Raw genomic sequence first — 14070 nt, forward strand, 5'->3', positions numbered from 1 at the left:
AAGTGACCAAAAACAAAATAACTCGATAAATTTTTAAATCACTTTTGTACATATGAGACGTTTTTGGGTGATTTTTGGTTTACATAACTGAACTACAATTTTTAAACAAAGTCGAAACAGTTACGATAATAAAAATAGAAATTTGTGGAGAAAGTGTGCGGAGAGTTTTTGCTTTCGATTCAGTTTTAATCCTAACACCGACAATTGTAACTCACACTATTCTAAAAGGTTAAAAATTGAAATATTTAGCGGAAGAGTGCAGCACAAAAATAATGTGGTCTTGATTAAACTGCTAATCAAAAGTTGCAATTTAAAGGGGAGTCAGCCAAATAAATGTCGAGGTAGATGTCGGTTGTTCCAAAGTAAGCAGAAGAATACCCGCAAGTTGAAAACACAGTTGTTACATTCTCTGTATTTGTTCATTTATACTATAAAATCTGAAATATAAAAGTTCTAGTTTTGTAGTATTAATTTTAATGTTGCTGTTGTTTTAATAAGGCTACTCCTAATGACAAAATCGGGGTCGGGTTGATCGGATCGGTAAAGCTCATGATTGCTAAACTCAAAAGTCTGAAGTTTAAACCCCCGTGGCGGAAGAGGCTCGAAAGATGGGTAAAGCAACCTATCTAGGAGAGACAACTCTAAAATCAAACAACTGCTGCCTTGTAGTTTGTAGGTTGGACAAAAGCTATCGAAGCAAATCCAGAAAAAGAAAAAAGCAGGCTGAAATCGGAGTCAACGGCCTAAATGGCACATACCAAGTCAGTGGCGTAGCGAGGTCGGGTGTCACCCGGTGCGGCACTTAATGGTGTCACCCCCCCAGAGGCATAGAGACCCTTCCCAGGGACAAACTTTCAAATTTTCGATTTGCCCCCCCCCCTCGAGTTTTCGATTTGCACCCGCCCCCTCAAACTTTCTATTTGCACCCCCCCCCCTCAAACTTTCGATTTGCACCCCCCCTCGAGTTTTCGATTTGCACCCCCCCCCCTCAAACTTTCGATTTGCACCCCCCCCTCGAGTTTTTCTCTATATATTTTGCTATTTTTTGCCTTGGTGTCACCCCCCTAAATGGTGTCACCCGGTGCGGTCCGCACCCCCCGCCCCCCCCCTCGCTACGCCCCTGTACCAAGTTGACATGTAATATTTAATTGTTTTGGAAGAAATCCCTTCCAACATTACAATTAAGAAGAAGACGAAATGGACAATAATACTTTTTTTTCTCCCATTTCAAATATCAACATTATCTTTCCTTATCGGTGCACAGAACACCCTGGGACCGTAACTGTAATTTGTTTCGAATTTCTGCCATCTCATGTGCGCCTGTAATGATGAGCAAACCTGGCAAAAAACCAGTGCTGTTATAGCATGTTTTTTGGAAAGGCGTGGACTAGTGGTAGAGAGCTAGACTGCTATCCCGAGAGTCTCGAGTTCGAATCCGGTTTTAAATCAGTGAACCTCCCTGAGTCCACCCAGCTCTAACATTAGGGAAACAAAGGCGGCTGGGCAAAGTGCTGACCACACTATCCCTTCATATGCCGAGGTCTATGAATCAGGTGAACTCTACCTCATCTGCCACATGTGTCTTGTGCACGAACGGGATTAAAAAGCAGATAGCATGCTTCAGCTAGCCCCGTGCTACCCATGTCGAGTGCACATCTACTGATGTCAGACAGAGGCGCACCTGTAATGAAAGACGTGTAGCGGTCGCTGGCTAGAGGTGCTTGTGTCGGCGTGTTTTATTGGACCTCGTGCTCACCAGGAAGTCTAGAGCTCACAGCATGACGTCAGACGACTCCTTTCATGCCGCGCCATCTAGCATCGTCTGCTGTTAGGTCAGGCTGATGTTACTAAAGCGGATGTGGAAACAGACTGGTCTCAGTACTGGAGAATTTCCAAATAAAGGTGTCTTTACACTACGTTAGATACATCAGCCTTTCTTCTGTGCGTTATTAAAGGCCACTTGATCTCAAGCCATAGCCATCAGACGTCAAGTCAAAGTAGTTGGCCATCAGACGTCAAGTAAAAATACATGGCCATCAGACGTCAAGTCAAAGTAGTTGGCCATCAGACGTCAAGTAAAAATACATGGCCATCAGACGTCAAGTCAAAATAGGTCTAAATGGTCTTCTTAAAAAAATTCTAGACCTGATCAAATCAAACCCCAGCGATTGTTTTCTTTCAAACAACAAGACGACAAGATGATATCGATATTAAAGGCTGGTGTTATTAAAGGCTATAGTTAGGATGAATGATAGGCCCAAGGGATGAGGAATCTTCCATAAATGACGTCATTCCGCGATTGGCTTTGGCCACCCACATGTTACATCTTTCCTTTTGTGCCTGGTTGATGTTGTTGTGGAGATTTCACGTTGTTTGTTTGTTTGTTTGTTTGTTTGTTTGTTTGTTTGTTTGTTCGTTTGTTCGTTTGTTCGTTTGTTCGTTTGTTCGTTTGTTCGTTTGTTCGTTTGTTCGTTTGTTCGTTTGTTCGTTTGTTCGTTTGTTCGTTTGTTCGTTTGTTCGTTTGTTCGTTTGTTCGTTTGTTCGTTTGTTCGTTTGTTCGTTTGTTCGTTTGTTCGTTTGTTCGTTTGTTCGTTTGTTCGTTTGTTCGTTTGTTCGTTTGTTCGTTTGTTCGTTTGTTCGTTTGTTCGTTTGTTCGTTTGTTCGTTTGTTCGTTTGTTCGTTTGTTCGTTTGTTCGTTTGTTCGTTTGTTCGTTTGTTCGTTTGTTCGTTTGTTCGTTTGTTCGTTTGTTCGTTTGTTCGTTTGTTCGTTTGTTCGTTTGTTCGTTTGTTCGTTTGTTCGTTTGTTCGTTTGTTCGTTTGTTCGTTTGTTCGTTTGTTCGTTTGTTCGTTTGTTCGTTTGTTCGTTTGTTCGTTTGTTCGTTTGTTCGTTTGTTCGTTTGTTCGTTTGTTCGTTTGTTCGTTTGTTCGTTTGTTCGTTTGTTCGTTTGTTCGTTTGTTCGTTTGTTCGTTTGTTCGTTTGTTCGTTTGTTCGTTTGTTCGTTTGTTCGTTTGTTCGTTTGTTCGTTTGTTCGTTTGTTCGTTTGTTCGTTTGTTCGTTTGTTCGTTTGTTCGTTTGTTCGTTTGTTCGTTTGTTCGTTTGTTCGTTTGTTCGTTTGTTCGTTTGTTCGTTTGTTCGTTTGTTCGTTTGTTCGTTTGTTCGTTTGTTCGTTTGTTCGTTTGTTCGTTTGTTCGTTTGTTCGTTTGTTCGTTTGTTCGTTTGTTCGTTTGTTCGTTTGTTCGTTTGTTCGTTTGTTCGTTTGTTCGTTTGTTCGTTTGTTCGTTTGTTCGTTTGTTCGTTTGTTCGTTTGTTCGTTTGTTCGTTTGTTCGTTTGTTCGTTTGTTCGTTTGTTCGTTTGTTTGTTTGTTTGTTTGTTTGTGTGTGTGTGTGCTTGTTTGTTTGTTTGTTTGTTATTAGTTGCTGATGTGGCGGAGTTAGTGTCGCGATGAGATGGGGGCCGACAAATAAATTACATCGCCCCAGCTAAAACAAGGCGCTGCTGTAAACGATGGTAGGACGATGTCACTAACTGTACAGATTAGCTACAGCGGTAGTTGTAGTTTGAGACGGAAAAAAATTGCGGTGCGCTACCTTTTTACTTGCTCGTATACAGAGTACAGAGGAAGAATTGTAATCTAGCTGAATAATTAACATAAATGTTGACAGTTTTCACCGTTTTACGCCTCCTTACTTTATCATATACGGAACACAAAGGATGCATTGTAATCGGGCTAGAAATCGTAATAGAAATTTTGACAAACTTTGACGTTTTGACGTTCAGGAACGGAAAAACTTGGTTTTGCAAATGTGTCCGTGTCTGTGTGTGTCTGTAAACACATCTTGAGTACCGTCTGTAAGTAGATTAAATTTCATACATAAGTATTATATCAAATTTGTAGTGATGCATAGTCTACTTCCGGTTTCTGAAAAGCCATTAACCAGAGCGCCGTTTTAATTAGGTAGTCGAAGTTTCATATACAGACCTACGTATTAAATTGTGTGTGCAGTATTCTATCAACTTTTTAACTATTTCCGGTAAACGGATGTGGTACTTTATCCAGTACTTGAGTATTGTTTCAGTTTGGTAGAAGAAATTTCATATATAAGAACAGAATTTTATACTTGGTGCGGAGCCCCCCCCCCCCCCCCCTTAAGAAAGTCTACTGCCCCCCCCCCCCCCGAACGAGATGGAATTTATATAGTAAACATATACTTTTATTAGTGTCCGCCCCCCCCCCCCCGAAGATATCAAGTGCCCCTCGTAGAAAAAAAGTCTGGAAGAAACACCGGTGACCTCCGATACCCGAAAGTGGTATTTTACTCTATTTCCGGCTTCTACTTCTAAAATACAGATAACGTATGTACCTTTTCATTCACGTGAACGAAGTTATATACAAAGGTATCAGATCTTATTATCTTGAATATATCACAATGACAACGGACTGTGAATGTGACTATTAGATTTTTAATTAATTTTTAAAACTAATCAATGTTTCCTTTATAAAGTACTAATCTTACTATTATTGTATGTGTTTATTTGGTGCACAATTCTTTTTTAAGGGGAAGGCTCCGGTAAAAAAAAAAAAAAAAAACTTTTTTAATACTCGTTTGAAAACAGTTATTTCTTTACAGTTTGATTAAGATACACCTGCATATGCATTTCCACTAAAAAAAATTCGTGGAAAAAGCTTGGTAACTATGACAACGGCGGCCATCTTGAAAAAATAACCCTTTCGTAGGTTTTCCACCATCCATAAAATAGTATATTTTAAGCACAATAAACAATCAATTCATAATCCTCTTCCATATTTTGGGGCACTCAGCTAAACATTTTAAGTGCATATCTTCAAACTAATTTTTTATGAATTTTCAAATAGTGGGTCCATTAAAAACACAAGTTTTAATGCCCCAAAAAATCCCCACATATAAGTGTTTTGAACGGACCCAAATTTTGAAAATTCATAATAAATTATTCAAATGAAGGTAATTAGAAATAAAGAAATACAAAAATAGTATTTTTACCATGATAGTCTTATTAAATTATTTTACAGTTTTGTTGAGAATTTTTTATTACAATAGAAACAGAAATTAATAGGAAATATTAATGATATGTAAATAATTTTTTTAAAATGAAAAATGGAGATAGTTTATTACAAGACAAGCACTTGCAACAATTTGATATGTCTCTTGCATCACAATCAAACCAGCTGGACCAAGGTGCAGCAAAGTAAAAAGTTAACAATGCACAAACGGGCACTTTCTTTGTGGTGTGTATATTTTCAATGCAAAATAAAGCTGTACACATTGGATTTGTGCCAGCTTTGAGGTTAGCCCCTGGCACAAAATAATCATGTGTCCTTTACACATTATCAACTATGAACGCTTCATCAAAGTTCTCAACAAGCTCTGGGACATCATCATCAACATCTGCTGTTGTTTGCTTATTGCTGTCAGCAGCACTAGCTACAGTTGATGCTATTTTTAGCGCAATTTCCATACGGACAATTGCGATTATTAACTCGTCATTTCTGTATGTGTGTCCGATATATGGATGTGTGTCCGCAGCTTTAAGTCGTATCTCCTCCTCAACGAAGCAATATCGAGGACTAGTTCCAAAAGCAAATATGTTAAGCACGTTCCGAGGATGAACATTGGCCAAAAAAATTCCCGGAATTCCTTCCTGGATTTCCCGGTAAAGCCAAAAAAACTCGAACAAATGCAGTTTTTGCTCCATATCTCGGCAACCAGACCACTTAGTGACTTGAAACATTTACCAATCGATTCCTGCCATAATTTAGAACAATATTGCCGAAGAAAGTTTTCAAAAATATCCTTTCGTTCGGTCACAAAAATTTTTTTTTTAATTATTTAAACTGAGCATCTTGTAGGCCTAGGATGACATTTTAAACCGAGCATCGTGTAGGCCTACTCGTTAAAATAAAACTATTTCCGTTGATATTTTCTATTACCCCCTACACGTCCGCATATTTTTTTAAATCTCGTCAATAAATATTTTTTCAATTTTTTTTTTTAATTATTAAAACTACTTGTGTTGCATTATTTATTTGCTGAATATATAATTTATCTCGATTTAAAATTGTTATGGATAACATAAGGAAATTGCGCTTAAATTGTCACTAGACTTTTTATTAACTTGTTTTCAAGTTGTTCCAACTCTCTGCTCCAAGTTGATTCAAGATACCAGGAAGCATCTCTGCTATTTGTTTGTTCTCTGCATGACCAGTAATTGCAAAGGTATTTGCAGTCAAAAAAGCTTGAACTTTAGGGTTATTAAAATGAAGTCCTTACAGACAACTTTTTCAGAGAGAGCTGTATTTTCTTATCATCTGTATTAGCAGTGCGATGAATAACCTTCTTCTGTCTTCTGGCTGAACCCTTCCTACCACGAACATTGATTTCTCTGGATTCATTGTTAGTACCTTAAATTGTGTGGGAATATTTCCCACGAGGTGTACAATTTTTTTTTATGATGGCCGCTGTTATTATCCATACGATATTTAAAAAAAAAATTTTTTTGAATTATATGAAGTGAGTAGATATATAGAATGTAATCAAAGACAAATTGAAATAATATTTGTTAAAGCCAGTTTTTTAATATTTTGTAAAAGATTTTAAAAACTTGTTTATAATAATGTAAAAAGTATATATATAATACGTTTAAAAATATTTTAGAAAACGTTTTGCTTTAAAATGTGCACTAAATTATATACTGTATTATAACTCTAGAATCATATGTACTGTTCAAAAGGTTTGACTTGTGTTTGTCAGATAGTTTTTTTTCTTAGTGAATGTTTAGGTTTTTATCTCCCTTTGTCTGGCTAATAGTGATACTTCCCCTTAATATAAATAGAAGGGAAGCAACTCTACATTTTGTGTTTTCCGTCCTATATATCATAGATTGATATGTAAATGTACGAACCCTGTAATTCTGCTAGACCTAGGTTTTGATGCATCCGAAATAAGCGAAAAATGTATTTCCTTTTTATTATCTCAATTTACAAAAAACGTTTTTTTTACATATGCCATAATTTAAGCAATATTTCTAGACAAAATTGCCAATTTATTTAGTTGTTACACCATAATTTATATTTTTAAAAGAGAACATAATGTGTAGTTTATCTGGTTTCTTGAATTTCTTTGTTGTTTTTTTTTTTAAAGTAAGTCAATGTAATAATGGTTACTCGCGATAATTTAATAGGTACATGTCGATGCAAAGTCCTATGACAGTAATGTGATTTTCAAAATTATTTAACACATTTATCTCACAAAAGCAGATCACAGCGTCAACAACAAAAAACTCAACTAAAAGCATTCGAGCGATTTTCCTGATGAAATGACAGTGACATTGATTACACAACTTGTGCCGTCACGTTGCTTTAAACATCAGTTGTAATCTCGACAACTTTACTGTTAACTTTAAATTGAAATATCAATAGTTATGGTGTTTGTTTGCGTTTTTTTTTTAAATGTTTGATTTTGGAAGAATCACATCGGCGGGCCGCTGGTTCTAAGGCTACTAACCCCTTCACTATAATACGGGGGGGGGGGGGGGCATGTAAAATTGGCCAGATGAATACCACTTGTTTTTCTATAATCACTGGAGTTTAATAAAATGCTGTTGATTGTAGGAATACTTTTTAAAATTTTTATTTAGGTGCCCCATCAACGGCATTGCGGAACATTAACACATAATGACACTGATAGTCCCTTACTGGTCAATTGAACCGTTAGCCGTTTTTTTTTTTATTCCCAGAAAATATGTTTTTGTCGTTTGACTCGGATGCCGTCGAACTTACGGGGATTGAAATCCATGAAAAATGACTATGTGTGTAAGAATCGCCTATAATTTTTTTTAAGTTATGGTCATGATTGTTTGGTTGTTTTTTTTCTGTTTTTATTTTCCTGTGTGTTTATTTCAACTTGATATCCAAACAATTATCAACAATTACAAAACTTGTCCTAAAATAATTTTCACTGTATTACTTCCCCTCTCTAATTTTTCCGTGGTATTTGCAAGAACAGTATTGGAGACATTCCCTTCGATTTTAAGACACCACAATAAAGTGTGTACTCTTTAAAATATTACAACTAAAATACAACTTTCGGAGGAGGTTTTTTTTACACGAATTTTTTTTTAAAAAATCATTCCTCGTACTCAATGCGATCTTTATCCGTCATTAGTCAAAAACATGCGATAGAAATTTCATCCACTTCTACCCAACACGTTTGTTTCAAACTTGACATCTATGTCAAGACCAGACGACAATGCACGGTGACATACGATTGTACTTCATTTCTTTTTTTTTTTTTAATATTAAAAATTTAAATAGCTATAAAAAAGTAGGTAGTGACAATAAGGGGGTGACAACTCAAAATCATTGAATGTATTGTCAAAATAGTGTTTTATCTAACAAAATGGTGTTTTAACTAGCAAAATGGTGTTTTAACTAGCAAAATTGTGTTTTATTTAACAAAATAGTGTTTTATCCAACAAAATCAACTAGCAGAATAGTAGGGGGACAGGATGACACTAAACTGAACTGAAAAGGCCTAATTGTCGGAGGGGGATGGTGCCGCCGTTACCGTACCGATTGACACCCGGCATCGTAATCGCCCTGCAACACACATTCGGTACGTTAATTTGATGTGCAAGTGTTTTTAGTCGTGCTTTTTAATATGCTATTCGTGGTAACTAAAAAAACATGTAAAAAGTTCTACAATAACAGGCTTATAAATTCAATAAAAAAAAAAAAATAAAATGTTGTTTATATTTTATATTTAATACACAATTGTTTATATAAATATAAATATAAATATAAATATAAATAGAAGCATGTGGTCCTGCTTATGAAAAGACCTTTGCTAAACTTTTATGAGCGACCCACCTTCTCTCGCTTGATTTGCCCGGCTTAAATTGAATACTTAATAGGTCACTATTTTTCAGACCTTGTAAAATTCTGACCAGTAGCTCTTTCAAAAAGTTGTTGTGACAAAACTTTTAATATATACTGAAATATAAGCCGTTTAAAAAAAGCCTTGGCGTTTTTAAAAGTACCGAAAAATTCAAAGTGGCAACGGTTTTTAATCGTCTCTTGGGGGGGAGGGCAATTTTTTTCCATCATTATATATATATATATATATATATATCTACTAGCTGTATGTCATTGCCTCGCTATGATGTAAAATAAATTGAAAGTAGCACTCTGAAGAAATAAGGGGGAAAAAACACAATCTCACAATAAAACCAAAAACAATGAACGCAACACAATCTGGTTTGTAATTCTTATAAAAAAAGCAATCTAACAATGATTCCTAGAATATTAATTAAGACAAGCGAACTAGTGGAAATAATCATTCTCTTAATATAAATATGTATAACTTCATTTACTACTGTGTACTGTCCGGTCACTTTAGGTAATTAACCTACCCAGGAGTGACATTAATGTCGCTCTACACAATTAAGGCCTGTCCCGTTTTAGGTGGTGAGGTGGGGGGGGGGGGGCAACTCAGAGTGGACATAGGTTTTAGATGACTTTTCTAAACATACATATACAATTATACATATATACTGATTCAGAAAAAGATTTAAATAAGTAACAGTGGTATTATGACAGTAAAATTTTTTTTACAGAGGGGTCCATGGGGGGTTGTCATGGGGGGGTTGTAACACCCCCCCCCCCCCCCCCGCGCCTACGCCACTATTTCCATGACAGCCAAAATTGTTTTCAACCCCTATTTTTTCGGTTTAATTCTTACTTTCATGTGCCAAACACGGTAAAAGTATCCAACAGTTTTAGATCTTAAATTGTAAAAAAAAATAGAAAGGAAATGAGCATATCCCCGAGACTGATTAAGATTTAGACATTAAATTTAAATCTACATTAATTTATTTTGCATCGTGAGTTTAAAAAAAAATAGATGACTGAAGTTTGAAGCCATTTAGAAATCAGAATTTAGGCTAGTTCTAGAATCTAAATTTATTTTTCAGGGAGAGGAAAGAATAAGCATAGGTCACTTAGAGGAATTGAACGAATTTCTAAAAAAATTATGGGCAGCTAAAAATACATTTTAAAAATTACTTTTAATAGAATAACTAATCTAGAGGACAATTTAACTAATTATTTTAAAAACTTTAAAAATAAATCACAAATTATTCGTGACAATTAATGGGTAGACTTTTTAAGATTTTATCTTATTAAAAAGAAGAAGCGGAAAGAGAAACCGGAAACAGTTACAACACATGTTTATGTTTCACTTTTCCTTGTGTGCCCATCAATATTATTAGATTAGATGCACAAACTTTATTGATTTCAAAATATTAACAATATCCGTACGTAAATAATAACAACAATATACACATAACACATATTAAAACTATTCAGTTAGCGTTGCTTTAAAACTTTTATACTTGAGCACTTAAGTTAGTGAAGCAAAGCGCGAGAGCGAGTGAGTGTACTGTGGGGTAAAACTCCATTTTAGCATATTTTATTCCCCCCGCTTCACGTGCACCTCCAGTTGAGCGTATTTTATTATAAACACAACCGAAACACACAAAAACCTTAGGAAAACACTAGATCTAGATCAACTTATTTTTTTATGAATGTGATTTTTAATTAGAAAAGGTAAAAAAAAACACAAAAAAGCAATCAAATTAAATATCGTTTGATCGTCAGTGGGAGAAAAATCCTTACACGGTTGCGGGTTCACCGTGAGTTCACATTGACTTTAATTATCAGCATACGTCATAACTCTGGCAATCCCAATAGATCTAGCTGTTTGAAATTGTGTTGGCCTCAGTTTTGGGGTCATTGTAAGTTCATAAATATTTATTTAGGCCTATAGATCTAGTATCATTCCTGAGAGATACTTGTAACAATAGAAACTTAACCGCCTTGCAATTGTGAGTTACGTTTACGTACTTTACCCATCGCCATGAAAATTCTGACACATGGACATAGCACATTCAATATTCTAAATTTGGCTTTTTCTCAAGTTTTGACAAAAGTAAATTATCAAAATCTAAAAAGAAGTCAGTCTCTTTGTTTTTTTTCATTTTTATTCAATTGTTAAAACAAAAATACAATACAAATAAATAAATCGTGTTTTCCTAATGTTTTGGTGTGTTTCGGTTATTATAATAAAATACGCTCAACTGGAGGTAAACAAGCAGCGGAGAATAAAATACGCTAAAATGGAGTTTTACTGTACTGTGGTGTTCCAGGTCCAAACAAATTAAATAATACATAGTGGCGAGACCCTTGTGATCAACGTACCCTCTAAGGGGAAAAGGCTAGTGTGGAACTTGTATTTTGTGTGCGCAGTGTTCTAAAAGTCTTATACAAGGATATATGTATCTTACAAAAGGACTGCGCGGCAGATTCAAAACTACTACGCAGCTAAGCGGGAACACTGTGAAGAGTGAGATCTAGATCTAGTAAAGTGTGACACTCTGCAACTACTTTGATGACTAGAATTTAAAAATCCGTTTTAAAAAAAAAAGTTTGATAGCTTTTTGTCTGGGTACTTTGTCTGGATGTAATCTATTCGATAGTGAATTGTAGACTACTTGAAGAACTGAGATCTTTAGTAGCCTTTCATCTGGTGTAGGCAGAGTTTAACTCTGAACTAAAACATTAGTTTGAGTCATTGCATAGTTTTAATTTTGTTCATAAAGGGGGGGGGGGGGCGGGAACTTAACTGTGATGAATGAAAGCTTTGCAGATCTCACTGAAGCTCATTAATAAAAATGGAGGTTTAACATTGCTATGCCAGACAAATGTTACTGTAATAAATTGACTTTAACTAGCACTAATTGTGAGACATGGTATCAAGACTTCAGCCAACAATTTTTAATGTACTAAATAAATTACTGGCCAAGAACTTCTAAGCTATTAGAATGTCTATTGTACCTATATTGTCAATAGTTGACAGTCTTTTTTCTTCTCCAGATGCTGTATAGGAAATAATGGGTGTAACAAAACAGTATTTAAGAGTTGCGCCAGGTCCTGTGTTTGGCCTAGTAGCAAGTCAGAAGAGTAACCTGGTCATTTTAGCTGGCGAGAAAAATACTCTGTGTGCTGTTGGGGCCTGTGAAAATGTCTACCTCTGGGACCTAACTACTAAACAAAAGGTCAATATTATTATATTTCGTTATTATTAATATTAAGCTTTTTAAAAATTATTTCTGTTTCCAAACTAAGCTATGTAGACATTAGTTAAGCTTTTTTTACTCCTGGTAGTAAAAAATACTATTTACAGTACTAAATATTTTTATAGGAGATTATTTGATTTACTGTCATTGATTATTGAACTGTTTTGTTTTGATCTAAATGTGGCCCGGGCTACTTTCCCTAGGTTTCTACACTAACTGGTGACAAGCACGAGGTGACATGGTTGGTGAAGAGCCCCATAGCCAACCACATGGCAGTCGGCTACATGGATGGCACCATCAAGATTTTCAACCTTGATACCTGCCAATGTGAGGTCACCTTTCAAGGCCATAAAGCCTCTGTGACCTCTATGACGTATGACTATTCAGGCATGAAATTAGCCTCAGGTTCAAAGGTAATATACTATAAATAGTTTGACAATAAATAGTGCTGTTGTTTTATATATCGTATTAACAATGACCAGTGTACACATTATCACAGTATGGAGAATTAGACTTCAACATTTGGCATTACTCACAAATGAGAGCAAGATAAGTGTAAGAGTTGGTTAGTCAACTTGTTTTAATGAACAACTGGTTCTTGTCTTAGGATACAGATGTTATTGTCTGGGATGTTGTCAGTGAATCTGGGCTTTACAGACTAAAGGGACATAAGATGGAGATAACTCAGGTGTCATTTCTCAAAAACAGAGAAATACTTGTTACAAGGTAGGTTTTAATTGTGGGATGTTATTGGAGATTTAGTTTATTGTTGTGTTGATATAATTTTGGTCATTCCGATGTTCTAGTAATTTAGTAGATCATCTTGTATATCATTGTTGTCACTTTTATGGGCTGGATTTTTAGATACTGATATGAATAAGGTTGTTGTCAATTTTATGGGCTGGACGTTTAGAATACTGATATATTTAAGGTTGTTGTCACTCGGATAGGCTGGAAGTTGAGAATATTGATGTTTTCAAGGGTGTAGCCCTAAGTTAGATGTTTGGTAAAAAAAAAATGTGTATGATTTCCTTACCTCTAACGTTGCTGTTTTTCTCAGTTCTAAAGATACTTTCATCAAATTCTGGGACTTGAGAACCCAGCATTGTTTCTACACTGTGGTAGGCCACACAACTGAAGTGTATGGCTTCCTCCTACTGCGGGATGAGACACGCCTGGTCTCCGGCTCGGCTGACAGTGAGTTGAGGATCTGGGATATACACTATCTGGACTCTGAGGTCAGTTCCTAGAGCCACAAAATGTTTATATTGTTTTTCCTATTTACATGTCCCAGCCAAATATAATTGAGATTCTATTCAAGAATTAAATGTAGAATTATATTGTTGGCAGCAAGAAGATGAAAATGAACCAACAGCTAAAAGGCAAAGAATGGAAGTTGATGATGCTGGTAGTGATGAGGACAATGATGAAGAAAAGACAGAAAAAGAAGCAATGGTATATTAATAAAACTGTCGTTTTAAAATATAGATGTTACTTTCTAATGTTCAGGGACTTTTGAAAGTCAATCTTGTTTCTGGTAGCTTACTTATCAGCTATGTTTTATATTTTTGTACTATTCTTTTTTCTTACTTGCTTTTTCTAGCTTATACTATTGAATATGTTTAGTGGTGTTATCCTGTTAATGATGCTGCTAGTATTTACTCATCTTGCCAATTGTAAGTAATGTCCCCTTTTGAACCTGACAATCCATGGGGCAAATGAAATAGAGTTCTCCTGTTGCTCTGCTTTTGGGCATATGAAGGGATAGTGTGGTCAACACTATACCCAGCGTTCTATGGATTTTCGGGTTAGCAGTTGTATGCTCTACCGTTCGACCATGCCGTCCTATTTACGTATCTTGCTAACTGTGTTGCTAGTATTGTTTACTGTCTTGCTTGTG

At 35.7% G+C, this 14070-nt stretch overlaps 1 protein-coding gene and 1 pseudogene across 2 annotated transcripts in view; one reads left to right on the forward strand and one right to left on the reverse strand.

Annotated features, from left to right (window-relative positions):
• The window catches only part of LOC131955558 (WD repeat-containing protein 3), a 30888-nt gene that overhangs the window by 4408 nt on the left and 12410 nt on the right, over positions 1-14070 (forward strand). The window contains exons 1-6 of one of the 2 annotated variants that reach the window (XM_059319718.1): positions 10227-10349; positions 11968-12149; positions 12374-12583; positions 12778-12896; positions 13231-13408; positions 13521-13625. In XM_059319718.1, the coding sequence (XP_059175701.1) occupies positions 11985-12149; positions 12374-12583; positions 12778-12896; positions 13231-13408; positions 13521-13625 (777 nt within the window). In that variant the 5' untranslated portion in view covers positions 10227-10349; positions 11968-11984. Of the gene's footprint in view, positions 1-10226; positions 10350-11967; positions 12150-12373; positions 12584-12777; positions 12897-13230; positions 13409-13520; positions 13626-14070 lie in introns of those variants that run through there. The other variant, XM_059319717.1, reaches the window with a different exon arrangement.
• LOC131955553 (transcription factor BTF3 homolog 4-like) lies at positions 5358-8624 on the reverse strand (annotated as a pseudogene).

This window comes from Physella acuta, unplaced genomic scaffold (genome assembly GCF_028476545.2).
Source record: "Physella acuta isolate Inbredline_101_S28 unplaced genomic scaffold, ASM2847654v3 ptg001078l, whole genome shotgun sequence".
NCBI lineage: Eukaryota > Metazoa > Mollusca > Gastropoda > Physidae > Physella > Physella acuta.